The 13943-nt window shown below is 52.5% G+C and overlaps 6 protein-coding genes across 6 annotated transcripts; 4 read left to right on the forward strand and 2 right to left on the reverse strand.

Annotated features, from left to right (window-relative positions):
- Window positions 1–1088: 1088 nt before the first annotated feature.
- On the forward strand, window positions 1089–2219 carry J4E86_003574 (uncharacterized protein; the record flags this gene model as incomplete). The annotated part of the gene is made up of 1 exon (XM_051444127.1): window positions 1089–2219. The coding sequence occupies one exon, from the start codon at window positions 1089–1091 to the stop codon at window positions 2217–2219; it is 1131 nt and encodes a 376-aa protein (XP_051305622.1).
- Window positions 2220–2695: 476 nt separating this feature from the next.
- J4E86_003575 (uncharacterized protein) lies at window positions 2696–3967 on the forward strand (the record flags this gene model as incomplete). Its single annotated transcript, XM_051444128.1, is given in 2 exon segments — window positions 2696–3624; window positions 3640–3967. 2 exon segments carry the CDS (start codon window positions 2696–2698, stop codon window positions 3965–3967), a joined length of 1257 nt encoding a protein of 418 aa, XP_051305623.1.
- Window positions 3968–5860: 1893 nt separating this feature from the next.
- J4E86_003576 (uncharacterized protein) lies at window positions 5861–7698 on the forward strand (the record flags this gene model as incomplete). The annotated part of the gene is made up of 5 exons (XM_051444129.1): window positions 5861–5908; window positions 5960–6368; window positions 6431–6947; window positions 7002–7107; window positions 7276–7698. 5 exons carry the CDS (start codon window positions 5861–5863, stop codon window positions 7696–7698), a joined length of 1503 nt encoding a protein of 500 aa, XP_051305624.1.
- Window positions 7699–7917: 219 nt separating this feature from the next.
- Window positions 7918–9831, reverse strand: J4E86_003577 (uncharacterized protein; the record flags this gene model as incomplete). Its single annotated transcript, XM_051444130.1, has 2 exons — window positions 7918–8288; window positions 8472–9831. 2 exons carry the CDS (start codon window positions 9829–9831, stop codon window positions 7918–7920), a joined length of 1731 nt encoding a protein of 576 aa, XP_051305625.1.
- Window positions 9832–10513: 682 nt separating this feature from the next.
- J4E86_003578 (uncharacterized protein) lies at window positions 10514–12202 on the reverse strand (the record flags this gene model as incomplete). The annotated part of the gene is made up of 2 exons (XM_051444131.1): window positions 10514–11673; window positions 11725–12202. The coding sequence occupies 2 exons, from the start codon at window positions 12200–12202 to the stop codon at window positions 10514–10516; spliced, it is 1638 nt and encodes a 545-aa protein (XP_051305626.1).
- A 612-nt stretch (window positions 12203–12814) lies between these two features.
- Window positions 12815–13764, forward strand: J4E86_003579 (uncharacterized protein; the record flags this gene model as incomplete). Its single annotated transcript, XM_051444132.1, has 2 exons — window positions 12815–12887; window positions 12938–13764. The coding sequence occupies 2 exons, from the start codon at window positions 12815–12817 to the stop codon at window positions 13762–13764; spliced, it is 900 nt and encodes a 299-aa protein (XP_051305627.1).
- Between the last annotated feature and the right edge of the window lie 179 nt (window positions 13765–13943).

Raw genomic sequence — 13943 nt, forward strand, 5'->3', positions numbered from 1 at the left:
TATTAGCCGAACTAGCTTACCTAGTGCCCGATTACTGTAGTGGGGTAGGCAGACAAAGCCGGCGTTCAGGGGTGTTGCATGTGACGTCGCACGCAAAGTCACCATTGTCGTCAGCAAAACAATGTCGCTGAAATTTATAGGCTACACGCTCACAGCGCAACTAACAATGACGCCGCCTGAAAACCGATGTTAAAGACTTAGCTTGCCACACGGCTGCTTTGGATCCAAATCTCGTTCGTTCTTGCGCACCCCTGTTCCGATGCATACGACGCGTTCCGATTCCGACGCGTCCTCTTCGCGTAATGCAGAAGCTCTTGACGGTATGCGTCCTTCAACCAGCGCGGCGCACCATACCGACACCATCAGGAACAACACAATTTTGACAGTGTGCTCACCGGGGACATCAAGTGTTCCAAATATCGGAGCTGCTCGACGTCATCTCTTGTTTTGCGGGACCCAAAGTACAAGTCTTTGCATGGAACGTGTCGCGAACCTGGCGGCGTTCTTCCAAGCCCGTCATCAGCAGCAGCAACAGGCAATCGTACTAGCAGACCTACCTACCAAAAGATCTAGTAAAGTATAGCCTCCTCGTCTCTACCACTAATAAAGCAAGGTGCGATCTAAGTAGGAACGAGCTCGATAAGTTCAACTAAACGGCTACTCGTCTGACAGAGCGGGTTAAAATTGGGCATACTAGATTCATTGCAACTACTCTACCTGTCTGGTTAAGAGGGATGCTGTTATACCTCCTTGCTCGATACACATAGTGCGCAAAGCTTGCGGCCGCTTGTGCATTACAGTTTAAAGATATGCAGGCATCTTCTAACCAACTCTGCCTGCGGTACTCACCTAGAGTACCCTTTTCGGTCACGAATTCTCGACTGCTCAGATGATTTCATTGTAAGGGCACGATGCGGTTTACCGTAGCCATCGACGTCATCACACCTAGCATGCACGCTGTCAGGAAACCATGTCAACACCATGTTTGAAATCAATCTCGTTCCTAGACTCCTGACGGTATATTCCACGGGCTCAAGTTCAAAATCCCAACAACCGTCGAGAAGCAACGCAACATCGCCACCGCATTCATGGCTACTCTCGGGGATATGAGGAAGCAGTTGTCCGATATTGTAGCCAATGTCAAAACGAAAGGCTATCAGATAGAGGACGCCATCCCGGACGTCTTGCGCGATCACTTCAAGGAGTTAAGCGAACTCAAAGCAGCGCGAGAGTACATTCGGGAGATTCAAGATCGTGAGCAAGACCTGCAAACTCATAACAATGTATTGCGGGCGAAAATCAAGGAAAAGGAAGCAGAGATTGACGACCAACCAGCAGAGTTCAAGGCGCTCAGAGTCGATCTCCAACAGGCGCACCGGCAGATCGAGTACTACCGTGAGCTTGCTGAAGATTCGCAACGGCGTGCACAACGTTACGAGCGCGAGCTTGCTCTCGCTGTCACGGACCAAGCTGCCTCCGACGAAATTATCGCCAGAGCTGACCGTTTGCAAAAAGAGCTAGAACAACTTCAGTGCACCAATGTGCAACTACAGGCCGAGAACGAACGGGCAGCTGAAACTTTCACCAACCTTCGCGCACACGACGCAGCGATCATAGCAGCCAACGAAGCTAAATTTGCAAAGATTCTGTCTCATACGTCTGAAGTCGAGAATGAAAGCGAGCAATTTAGCGAAACGTTTACTACGCTCATTCATGACTTAGAGTCTGAGGTTTTATCTGCTTCCGCCTCCCTTAACGACAAGGCTGCTCTGGTACAGAAAACAGAGACGCTGTATAACGCCATCGTTAGTGAGGCAGCACCTTTAGATCGGTTCTTCTCTCGCGCATTCAGGATATTGAACATCTACCAAATTCTTTTCCGGTCGCTTTCCGATCCAGCCCACTCCAGCACTTCAAGTTTGCCCCTTGAGCTAGATCCGCTCATGGAAGGAGCCAGCCAGGACTTGTATGTCTACGAGCAGGTGCATCGGACGATGTGCGAGGACCCTGGGCTTGCTGGGGAGCGAGCTCGTACACATCTCAATGGTATTTCGAAAAGCGCGAACGAGATGATGCAAAGCTTCAATTCCATCAAAGCTGACGTAGCAATGTTTTTGACTCGTCTGAAGAAAGAGCCATGCAGTTGGGTGGCTATGAGGGCGAAATTTGGTGGGTCTAGTAAGAAGAAGGGGATAGGAAAGCGGTTTTCCACGGGCTAAGGCTCTAAAGACGCTCGTTCGAAGTCATCTAGTGGACTTTTTGCGATTTCGTAGTTATTTCATGTATTACACTCTATTTACCATCGTGCGCACAACTACAACCAGGACCAGTATCACTTTTTGCCCTTTCCAAGACCATTAAACCGGCCTTGGCTTTCTCTCATCCCCAAAACTATGACGGCAAGCATTGTGCACCTACAGCATATGAAATTATTCTTTTGGAAGATGCAAGCTCAACACCTTGCGAACATCGCAAGAGCATGCCCTAACTAGAATCATCTAGATGGGACGCGCTATGTGTATCGAGGTTGTAACTAGTATCCCGTCCCGCTGAGTAGTAGCTAGGTACGTCGACAATGCAGCACCCGAAACTCACGCGTGTGAATACATACCGTCTAGTGAATGTCTACACCAGGCAGGTACATTTAGCGTTGTAGATCTCTTCTATCTTGAGATCACCCCAGCTTTACTCAACTATGGTTCTTGATGCTGTTGCTACTTCCGAAAGCGCTTTGTTGCGTGCTCTGGAGATGTTGAAGGCCACTGCAGGTCCTGGAACAGTTCATCATCCGTCCGACTCAATTGTCACAGGCGAGACAGATGACAGCGTAGATGAGTATCAGCCGGGTCAAAAAGAGTCGGAACAGGATCACGCGGACGAAACAACATTAGTTACACTGAAGAATGCTCACCGGGTCACTCAGCGCGCTATGCTTACCATGGAAAGAGAGGGGAAGCAACGCCATGCAGACGAGCAGGTCGGGTTCATCATCATAAAACGCGACAACAACAAGCCAGATGCCTATGGCGAGTCGTCTGAAACATACGGCCCACTGCCGTGGCCGGGGGTCGCCGAAGCATACAACAAAAAGTACGATATGTCTGTCGGTCCAGCGGCGATGGAGAAGCGCGCGCGACAACACCGACCTGCTTGGTTAGCCAAACATCCAGGTTATCCCCTCAAAATAATGTACGCAAAGAAACCAAAGACACAAGCCATTCGGCGCTCGAAGGTTGCCGCCCTACACGCCCAAGCTCCTTGCGTGCAAGCCTACACCAGCAACCAAAAGGTTCGTGGTCCTACTGAGGTCTCTCATGCTGACAGACCGCAGATGCGTGTGGACAAGCGCGAAGGTTCCGTCTCCAATGAACGCATCGCCGGATGGATGCCTCCAGATGCCATTCGAAATCGAGCAGACGTACATAACTATATAGACGACCTAATGTCAGCACACGTCGAAAGGGTTGTACTAGAGGTACATGACGCACATGACTCACCATCTGAAGTTGTTATCGGCGACCTCGAATACCTTGGTAGCAGCTCCGTGGTGCTTCAGCAATTAATGGCTGCCGACAGCGAGACGACAGTACAGGTTGATTGCTCATCCCTAGAGGTCGTTCAGTGGTACGTACAATGCAGCTCAGCCGGATGTTTGACGAAAGCGCCGGTAGATCTCCATCACGGAAACGGCTCACTCATGGACCTGTACTGCTTGGCTGCACAGCTTCAAGACGACGACGTGTGCGGGCTGATATTGACACTGTGGCGTAGTCTTGCGGAAAAGAACGTCGAGATGGATTTAAGTGTCGAGAGCATGAACTTGCTCTTCGAAACCACTCGCTACGAGGATCCAGCCCGCGGATTTTGGGTTGATATCGCCCATAGAGCGAAAATAGCTCCTGAACTTATCAAGATGGGCGGCTGCAATGCGGAACTGATTGCTGCAATTCAGAGCAAAGGACCATGAGTATTCACCTGAGTTTGGCGGGACTTTCTGGGCCGGGGAGTCGCCACAACGACGATAGCTGTCTAAGCCTGGTGGTTTGAGATTAGATATAGGACGAGGCGGCTTAAGACGATTCGACCTGTCCACGGGTTGAGACATGATCTTGGAATAGTCGATGTAGTTCGATGCAATTCAAAGACGTATACATCAACTGTTAGTCTTAATCGCTTTGTTGTATCCAGATAGCCCCATAACGCTTGATCCCAGTCCTCGGTGGTGCCGGATCTAATGCATCGTCTCGTTTATAAGCGCGCTAAACATGTCCATTTTGACGCAGTGTTTTTGGGCTTGACTCAGAAATCCGCCCGGTGACCTGAACAAGATGTCTTCGGAGCAAAGTCCAAAGATTTCGTAAGGATCTAAAGACAAACGTCAAGCGCTGTGATTAGTATTAGCAATCGACGAGGAGAGAAACGGCCCGCATTACCGATCACCACAATCTGATAATTAGACCTCCCCTTTTTGTACCTAGGTTGGATCAGTACTCACCCACCGCACGCCGCACGCCGCACGCCACACGCCGCAACCTAACCCAGCAGTTGAGTGTCAGCTCAAGGCGGACTGCAACTCAAGCTAGAATAGCCAAGCCTTCGTAACGTAATCTTCTTCTTTTGCTGGCATGCTAACCAAAGTAGTCCCGGAGTTCATAATATTAGCCTCTCCACACACAGAGCGTATGCCTCTTAACGTAGTAGAGCTTTCGTGAAACCGTTGGTTTAAGGTGTTGTTGACCTGACCGAAGCTGGCACGGAGACAGGCTCTCCGTAGCGCCTGTCCGCGTTGGTCGTAACCTCGGGAACGCCACAGTAGCGCCGTCGCTTACGGCTGGGCAACCGAGTGATGGGGGCTCCTCCGTTGCACCACGACATCCTCACCCCATCACTCGTCCATAACGCGCCAATGTGCATACACCTAGCTCTCATCTAATCGAATTTTGCTTGAGACCCCGGCATGCAACGAGGCGCTTCCAGCCGACTGTCATGCAGAAACAAGCGTCAGCAACCGCCCTAGGCCATGTGCTGTGCCATGCGCTTGCGCTCGCGCCAATCCTCGACATCGGAGCTCATTCGCGGATAAAACCGCTACTATCAAGACAAGCCTTTCTATCACCTGGGGTCACCTCCTGCGTCAGTCTTCAATGCCTCGTCCAGCATGATCCTGCTGATAGCTTTGTGCTGAGCTCGCCCAGCGCCGCCGTTGGCACGGGCGATCTACATTCCAACTAGTGTTGGCCATTGTCTGCTGATTTTGAAGGATTGCCCTTCTATTTTCTAGACCAAAAGCATACGTGGGGATAGGCGATCTGTCCCCAATACTATTGCGAGTTGGAGCAGCCCTGTCGAGACCGGCGAAATGGGATACCTTGATATGACAAGGATATGTCCCGGGTTTGTGAACACCAGGAGATTCCCCGCGTTCTATTGTTTCGCTATCAGGGACCTTGTCGGCGTACTGGGATCGTCTTGGCCTAGTGGCAGCTGTCGTGCAGCAGCCAGCACGATTGCCCACGGTCCACGATTCCGATAGTTGTGCCTCTCGATACTACACTTCTCCCAAGTATGTGGCGTATGCGCTTGAACGGGACGGTTGAGGCTTGTTCGAGATGCTGGAGCCGCTTCCCGATTAGGATGCGGGCCAGAGCCTTCCGTGTCCATTTAGCTCGGGAACATATTTCCAGAACTGCGAGTCCGACAGCACGCCGCTGGGATGCAGCATTAGCCGGACATTGCGGGCCATAGCCCGGCAGTCTGGTCTTTGAGGTCCTTCCCTTGTGCATATCCGATTTTGTTTAATAGTCCACCCGTTTCCCAGACGTATTCCACACAGCTCATCTGGAGTGTCTCCACCAAAGCAATGTCGGACATCAAAGAGTCTTATGCTACGACGACCTCAGAGAATGGCGTAAGTATCATGTTAAAACTACGAGCCGTTGACTGTACTTACACCTACCAGGACCACAAAGGTGCTGTGGCTGACATCGCCATCATCTCTGGCTCTGAAGCCATAGCAGAAGCCAAGCTGAAGGAGCCTGTTCAACGTTTCTCCAGCTCTGCTATGCTGCTTTACGTCTGTGCATTTGTGGGATTCTTTTGCTCGACATGCAACGGGTTCGACGGATCCATGTTCAACTCGCTCCTCACCAACAACACCTTCAAGGAGTACTACAACGTCGAGAGTACTGGAGCCTGGGCTGGTATCGTTACGTCTATGTACCAGATCGGTGGTGTTGTTGCCCTTCCCTTTATCGGCCCCGCCTGCGACACTTGGGGTCGTCGCATTGGTATGATGATTGGCGGAGTTCTTGGCTGCACTGGTGTCATCATCCAGTCAACTGCTCCTGCGTCCAACCCTGTCGGGCAATGTAAGCAACGCCCATATACGACGTCTCGATGAGATTTATGCTGATTCCGCGTTCCTCCTTAGTCATGGGAGGTCGTTTCCTCCTCGGCTTCGCAGTCCCAATCATGACAACCGCTGGTCCGCTTCATGTCATCGAGACTGCGCATCCCGCTCACCGTGGTATCATCACTGGTCTTTACAATACTTTCTGGTTCGTCGGATCACTTCTCGCTGCCGGTGTCACACGTGGGTCTGCCAATCTCGCGGGTAATCAATCTTGGAGGATTCCCGTCTGGCTTCAGATGCTCTTCCCAGCCTTACTCGTTATACTACCTCTTCTTCTTCCAGAGAGCCCTCGCTGGTTGTACACTCGCGGTAAACACACCCAGGCCAAGAAGACTCTCGCCAAGTACCATGGTTGCGGCAACGAGGACAGCATCTGGGTTTCCATGCAGATTCGCGAATACGAGGAATACCTCAACATGGACGGAGGAGACAAGCGCTGGTGGGACTACGGCTCTCTCTTCAAGACTCGTCCTGCGCGCTACCGCCTCGCTTGCAATTGCATAGTCGCGATCTTCGGTCAATGGGCAGGCAATGGGTAAGTCTGCTGGACTAGTACAAGAAACGAAGTCACTAATCGTGTGTCAAACAGTGCTGTCGACTACTTCATCTCTGGTGTTCTCGAATCTGCAGGCGTCACGGACGAGATCAAGAAGATGAACATCAACTTGGGAAAGAGCTGCATGCAGCTTGCATTCGTAAGTCTATTCACAGAAAAGCTACATGTACGATTACTGATTGCTGGCGCCTAGGCTGTCGTGGGAGCTCTCTGCGTCGACAGACTGGGTCGACGACCCATGCTGATCGGTACTTTTTCGACCGTGACAGTAATTTGGGCCGGGGCCATCGGCGCTGTTTCTTACCAGAACAAGACCGGAAGCATTCCTGCCGGTAATGCCTTCGTAGCATTGGTCTTCCTCTTCAACGCCGTCTTTGCCTTCGGTATTACTCCGCTCCAGGCCCTCTATCCCGTTGAGGTGCTCTCATTCGAGATGCGCGCCAAGGGTATGGCCTTTTCCAACTTGGCGCTTACCACAGCCATGTTGATCAACCAATTCGCCTATCCTATTGCTCTGGAGAAGATTGGCTGGAAGCTGTACATCGTCTTCGCCTGCTGGTGCCCGGTCCAGGCGTTCGTCGTCTGGCTCTTCATTCCGGAGACCAAGAACCGCACGCTCGAGGAAATCGATGACATCTTCAACGCGCCGAACCCGAGGAACGCGTCGCTTGTCAAGAAGAGGGTCGCCACCGACGCGCAAGGCAACGTTCTTGAGGTCGAGAAGCTGTAAGCCTCTCATCAGCAATTGGTGTACATGTCGCACTCTCCTGTATACATGCACATGTTGTTACTGCTTTAGTAGTCAAATTTGGAATATCTATAGATTAGATTGATGTATCTACCGCTCTCTGCGAAAATGCTCATCTTCAGAAGCTTTGGAAATAAGCACAACAATCTATAGCCGAACGCATGAAAATGAACAGTTGAAATACATTCATTTAAAAGACTTTCACTGCCCCTTCGCGGACGGCTCGTGACTGCACATCGACCGCGCGATCCTATTCGCTTCATTCATGGCAGCCTTCTTCTCGTCTTCACCAGCTTCTCGCGCCCTCTGCAGCGCCATCTTCGCCTCGTACAGACGACTTTCCATGTCCAACACCATCTTCTCTGTATCTAGCATCGATTGTGTCGAGTTGTCATGCTTCAGCTTACTGGCATTGCTGGTGCTGGAGTACATGATGCTAGTCAGACTGCTTGTTGAGTCAAGTCCTTCGGAGAGACGGATCAGTGCTTTGGGAGATGACGAAGCGTATAGGGCATCGATGTTATGGGTAGCCGAATGGACGCGGTGGGCGGTGTAGCAAGTTTCCGAGCCTGCTGCATGATGGTGATATCGCCTGCAAAACTCGTCTCGCGCAGTCGTTGCGTCAAGATAGTTGTCTTCTGGGTGAGACAATATTCGCTGCACGTCTTTTGACAAGGCCGGAAACCATTCAGCCTTTTTTACCTCCTCGCCTAACGAGTAGAGCAAGTCTGCGAGAAATCTCCATACTGGCGTACTTGCTGACATCTCGGCTAACAGTACCATGAAGTCCCTCTCGAAGTCTTTGGCTGTCACGCGAGCCAGCGTGTTGTCCACGGGTGGCAGTTTACTTCCAACGAACACCTGCCGACCACCAATATTGACGTAACCATCGACAGGCTTACCCATGTCTGCAAAGATGTCTTCATATCTAGCTTCTTCAGCAAATAGGAAGTGCAGTCGATCAACCAACATATCGACAACCCAGTACACTTCCATCCACTGCGCGAAGAGCAGAAGATCAAGAAGGGCGTCTATACTCCAGATGATCTTCTCCACACGTATCGCCCCATAGCGATCGTACACGCCTGAAACAGGTTTCTTCACTGACCAGAGTTGGTGTGTGGGCAGCTCATTCGCGCGCTCCGGCGAGATGAGCTGGATGAAGATGTTCACTGTTCGTGTAGTGATATAATCTGGGACGGTGATGATGGTATTCCTGGGATCTTCTGCTGCTGTTCGTGCGTAAAATGGTGAAATGGAAAGCAGCGTGTTTGTGTCGACGTATTGTGCATCTTCGTTGGCTATGCTTTGTTCGTGTGGGCCGGAGAAGCGAAACGTGACTCTTTCGTCTGTGCGCTGCTGGAGGTGGAATTTCGCGCGGGTATTAGGCAGGACGTAACTTTCTTCCACGGTAGAGGGGTTGAAGAAACCTGGAGGGAGAGTGGTAATTTTGGAAGTTGATGAATGTTTCCTAAGGGCCGGCGGGCTCGATGATATAGGCGTCGGGAGTTTGTGGGCTGGCAGTGTCGCGACTTCGGTTTCCAGATGTTGAGTGGCAGATCTTCCTTGCGGTTCCGCGGTCTTGCCGCTTGGCATGGCATGCGCATTCTCCTCCTCTGTATCGCTTTCATCGTCATCTCCTTCAGAGTTGACCGTGTCTGAGCCTTGAGATTTTTCCTCTGCCCCAGTTTCTACTTGTGGAACTGGGTAAACGCAGACCCCGACATATTCCGGGTTGTTTTTCAAAAACAACTTCCTCGCGGCTCCACATCGCTTACTCAACGTGTTATAGGCCAGTGGCTTCTTCAACTCGTGGTCGAATCGTGCGTTAAACTCTTCGGCCAGGACATGCCAGTCTTTTGGCCCAGTCGCGCCGGGAACCAGATTGTCGCGACAGTGCAGGATGAAGAGATCTTGTTCGGATATCGGTTGAGCACGCGTGAGCCAGGGCCGTGTTTGTAGGAGAGAAGGAGCACTCGTGGTTTTAGCATCCCTATTACTGGCGACGTTGGGAGGTTGTCTTCGCGGCTCCTTCGTCGCTGCCACTCTCGGACGCTTTGGTGTCGAGGCAAGACCGTCATTCTGCGAGTCGGTGGCTTTGCGTTTTGATGTCATGTTGGTGGTAGGCTTTGAAAATTTAGTCTTTCGATAGTAAGGTTGGTGGCGAATGTGAGTTGAGAAGAATCCATGTAGGTTGAAGTATTCAGGTGAGTGCTATGGTACTAAGGAAGTATATTTTTATGCGCATTGGGGGAAGAGTGAAGTATTAATTGGCCGTAGACAACTACGACTGCTCGAAGCGTGGAGAAGGTGAGTGATGAGTGCCTTGGTAATGGCGATTCTCAGACCCCTGCAAATACTGCTGCCCTTACCAAGTGAAAGGTTTGGACATGACATCGATAAAGACGCATGTGAAGGGTACCTGGGAATTACGTCAGAGCGGAACAAGTGAACCGAAAATTTCATCGCGTACCAATATCTTTGCTACTTTCACTCCTAAACATGCCACCAGTGCTACTGTCATTTGCAATATTGAAAAGCCACAGTTGACGAAGTTGAACATAATCGTGGGTAGCGGCAATAGGCACGTGAAATAGTTGGATTTATATAAAACAGACACTGATGAAATGAGCATGGCGGATGATAGTTGGATGTGATCATTTATTTGTATTGGTTCCTGATAACACGAAGCAAATAAGGCCCGTATGATACAAGCAACGAACGGGAATCCTTCCAATCATTGCGAATCGGTTTCCTACATGACAATCTCAACCAAGCTAATCTACATGGAAAGTATCTACGACTCCCAGAAGTCACCAGACAACCACCTGTTGAGCATCTCAAGCGACGCCTCAGGCTGGTCGTAAGGAACCATGTGGCCACCAGCGTGGAGCTTCATGAAGGTGAAGTTGCCACTGGACTTGACCTGGCCAACAGTCTTGCCGTCGCCGTCGATCTTGAAGTCCTCCATCTCGGCCTTCTTGAAGCCCTTGGCACCGGGCCACTCAAGCGCCTCAGTCCAAGCCTTGTTACCTAGCCAGTTGCAGATGTAGTCGGCGTCACCAGCGTAGATGAGGACGGGAATCTTCTCGAGGATGCCGGGAACGACGCGGTGGAAGGGCTTCATCCAGTCACCCTGGAGGAGGAAGTTGCGGTTGATGTCGAAGTTGCAAGACTCGTAGTTAGAGACCTCAGCGCCGACGGCCTTCATGACCTCCTTCTTGTTGAGGTAGCCCTGTATCCAGTCAAGCTCGTCGTAGCAGAGAGAGTTGCTGCCGCAAGGCTTGCGGACATCGTAGACGTTCTGACCGGTGCGTTGGTAAGGACCGATCATAGCGTTGTTACAGTAGATCGAGGCAGGCACGCAGGACCAGACGGACTCGGAGTTGTAGCAGTTCTCAATGAGGCTGGCGCAACGGGGGTAGGCGTTGTCCATGGACTGGCACTGAGACTCATCAAGGACAGCGGGCCAGCCACCCTCACCGCAGGCCATGGGGCGGTAGTACTCGTACTGAGTAAGACCATCAGTCAGACCGTTACCGATGAGGACGGACTGGAGGTTGATGTTGCGGTTCTTGTGGGACAGGATCTCGGAGGCGAAGACGGGGATGTAGTGGCCGGCATACGACTCTCCGGAGATGTGGAAGCTCTGGTGAGAGTACTCAGGGAACTGCTTGAAGAAGAGGGTGAGCAGGGCGTAGATGTCCTTGCCAGCAGCGACGGTGTTGCTAACTGAGCCGCTCGAGTATGAGTATCCGACGTTGACGGGCTGGTCGAGGAAGATGACGGAGGCGTTGGCGTTCCACGAGTAGGGGTTGTGCTTGACCTTCTGGTCCTTGGTGATGGAAGCAGGGCCGAGCTCCATGAACAGACCAGTCAGCGAGGAGCAGCCAGGTCCGCCATTGAGCCAGAGCACTACGGGGTCGTTCTTGGGGTCGTTGCGCGACTCGAAGAACCCTGGGATACGTTAGACACAGGTGTGTTTGTGGTGGTCATGCAGGTACTCACAGTAGAAGAGGTGCTTGTCCTCCTCGTCGTCATCAAGGTAACCAGAGTACTGCTTGACCTTGTCGACGCCGAGGACGCTGGGGTCGACCTTCTTGGCCCTCAAGCTGTACTGCTCGAGCTTGCCGTCGATCTCGCGCTCCTTCTCGCCGTTCTCGTTCTCGACCCAGACGCTCTGGATGTCGGCGCCCTTGACGATGTGGTCCCACTCGCTGTCGGCCTTGCGCGTGTGCGGCTTGGGCTCAGAGAAGAAGGCGGCCTTCTCAAAGCTCTCGGGGAACATCATGGCGACCTCGTCCCAGACGGCGCGAGCCTCGCCGGTGAGCGACTTGAGGCTCTCCTCGAGGTTTTGGAGAGGCTTGGTCCATGAGGACTCCTTGAGCTCGCTGAACGAGTCGGGGAACTTCAGGACCTGTTGCTGCTGGGTTCCAACAGCGGCCGAAGCAGCTCCAACGAGGAGCGCCGAGGCAGCGACCTTCATGATGGCGGTGCTGAGCTTCCGGAGCTCTAGCGGTAAATGAAGTAGATAAGAAGCGTGCCTCTACGTTTTAATGAAGAAGCAGGCGATGAGTGATGGGGGAGGAAGGAAGGATGGAGGAGAGATGGGATGGGTGGAGTTAAGTCGAGCTATGGATAGCTCGTGTGGAGGAGGCGCGGCTTGTCCAGGCAACGGAGCATGACGCATCCCGACAGCTTATCAGAGTGGCTGGAGTCCAAGCTCTCCGGGGCCAGCATCACATGCCCGGCTTAGCGTTTCACGATAGCGTTGATCGGCGCCTGTGGCAGGACACCAGACGGCCGGGGACTTGGATCATAGACATCATTACGCCTGTCGCCTCATTCCAGGCACCTTGAGATGGAAGCCGTGGCGAGATGCTGCTTCCGAGCTCTCTCTGCGGACCGGGAAGCTAGAGCCGGACCTGCATGCATGTGGTCTGTATTGGGTTTAGCGCGCGTGGGATCGTAGTGAGTGAACCTGCGCATGTCATCGGCGGCAGACCCCACCAAAATGGAATGCAACTTTTGCAACTTGCGCCAAATACCTGCACTTCAGTCAACACTATACCCATATCGACCCCCATAATCCGCCAAAATGCCTGTCGGAGTGTTCCAGCCGTCAAACCAGATCAGACTCACCAACGTCTCGCTGGTGCGCATGAAGAAGGGTGCGCAGCCCCCGCCCATGTCTATGCCTCTGTACACTAACGGCCCACAGGCAAGAAGCGCTTCGAAATCGCATGCTACAAGAACAAGGTCCTCGAATGGCGCAACAAGATCGAGAAGGATATCTCCAACGTCCTGCAGATCGAGAACGTCTTCCTCAACGTATCCAAAGGCCAAGTCGCACCCAAAGCCGATCTCGAAAAGGCCTTCCCCAAGAAGTCGCTCGAAGACATCATCACCGACATATTAGACCACGGCGAGCTACAAGTAGGCGAGAAGGAGCGCAACGCCGAGTTGGAGAGAACCAAGAATGAAGTCATCGATATCGTGGCGGGAAAACTCGTGGACCCCAAGACGAAGCGCGTCTACACCACAGGCATGATCGAGAAGGCGCTGGATCAACTGAGCTCGGCAGCGGCGACGCAACAGGGAGACAAGGACGAGAGCAAGGAAGATGGTGAGGACAAAGCCAAAGCGAAGGAACTGCCCAAGTGGACCGGCATCGTTACGAACAAGTCAGCCAAGTCGCAGGCGCTATTCGCCATGAAGGCCCTCATCGCCCACCAGCCGATACCTGTCGCCCGCATGCAGATGAAACTTCGCGTCACCTGTCCGACGTCCGTCCTCAAGCAATCCATAAAGACTGCGCCCAAGGCGCCAGCGGGCACTGAAGAGAAGGGAACTACCGGTACTGTTAAGGATGCGATATTGGCCTTCATGGAGAAGATCGAGAGTCAAGACACAATAGGCGCCGAGTGGGAGGCAGTGGGTCTCGTTGAGCCTGGAGCCTTCAAGGGTTTGAACGAGTTGATTGAGGGCCAAACAAAAGGAAGGGGCAATGTCGAGGTTCTCGAGATGGCTGTTGGTGCCGACGACTGAGTGGTGACACGTCTTGCCAGCACGCGTCGCGCAGCATGCTCGTCCTCACGTGCTGTTGTATAAGGACAGGAACGCCTGTGCAAAAGGCGCTTCCATACACCCGCGAGGGGTAAGCACTCTGTTCTATGGACTGCAAGGAACAGGGCGACTGCAGTCCGACTGCACGTCTTTCCAAGTCC

The sequence above is a fragment of the Alternaria arbusti genome, assembly GCF_024043155.1.
Source record: "Alternaria arbusti strain BMP 1465 chromosome Unknown scaffold_3, whole genome shotgun sequence".
In the NCBI taxonomy this organism is placed as follows: Eukaryota; Fungi; Ascomycota; class Dothideomycetes; order Pleosporales; family Pleosporaceae; genus Alternaria; species Alternaria arbusti.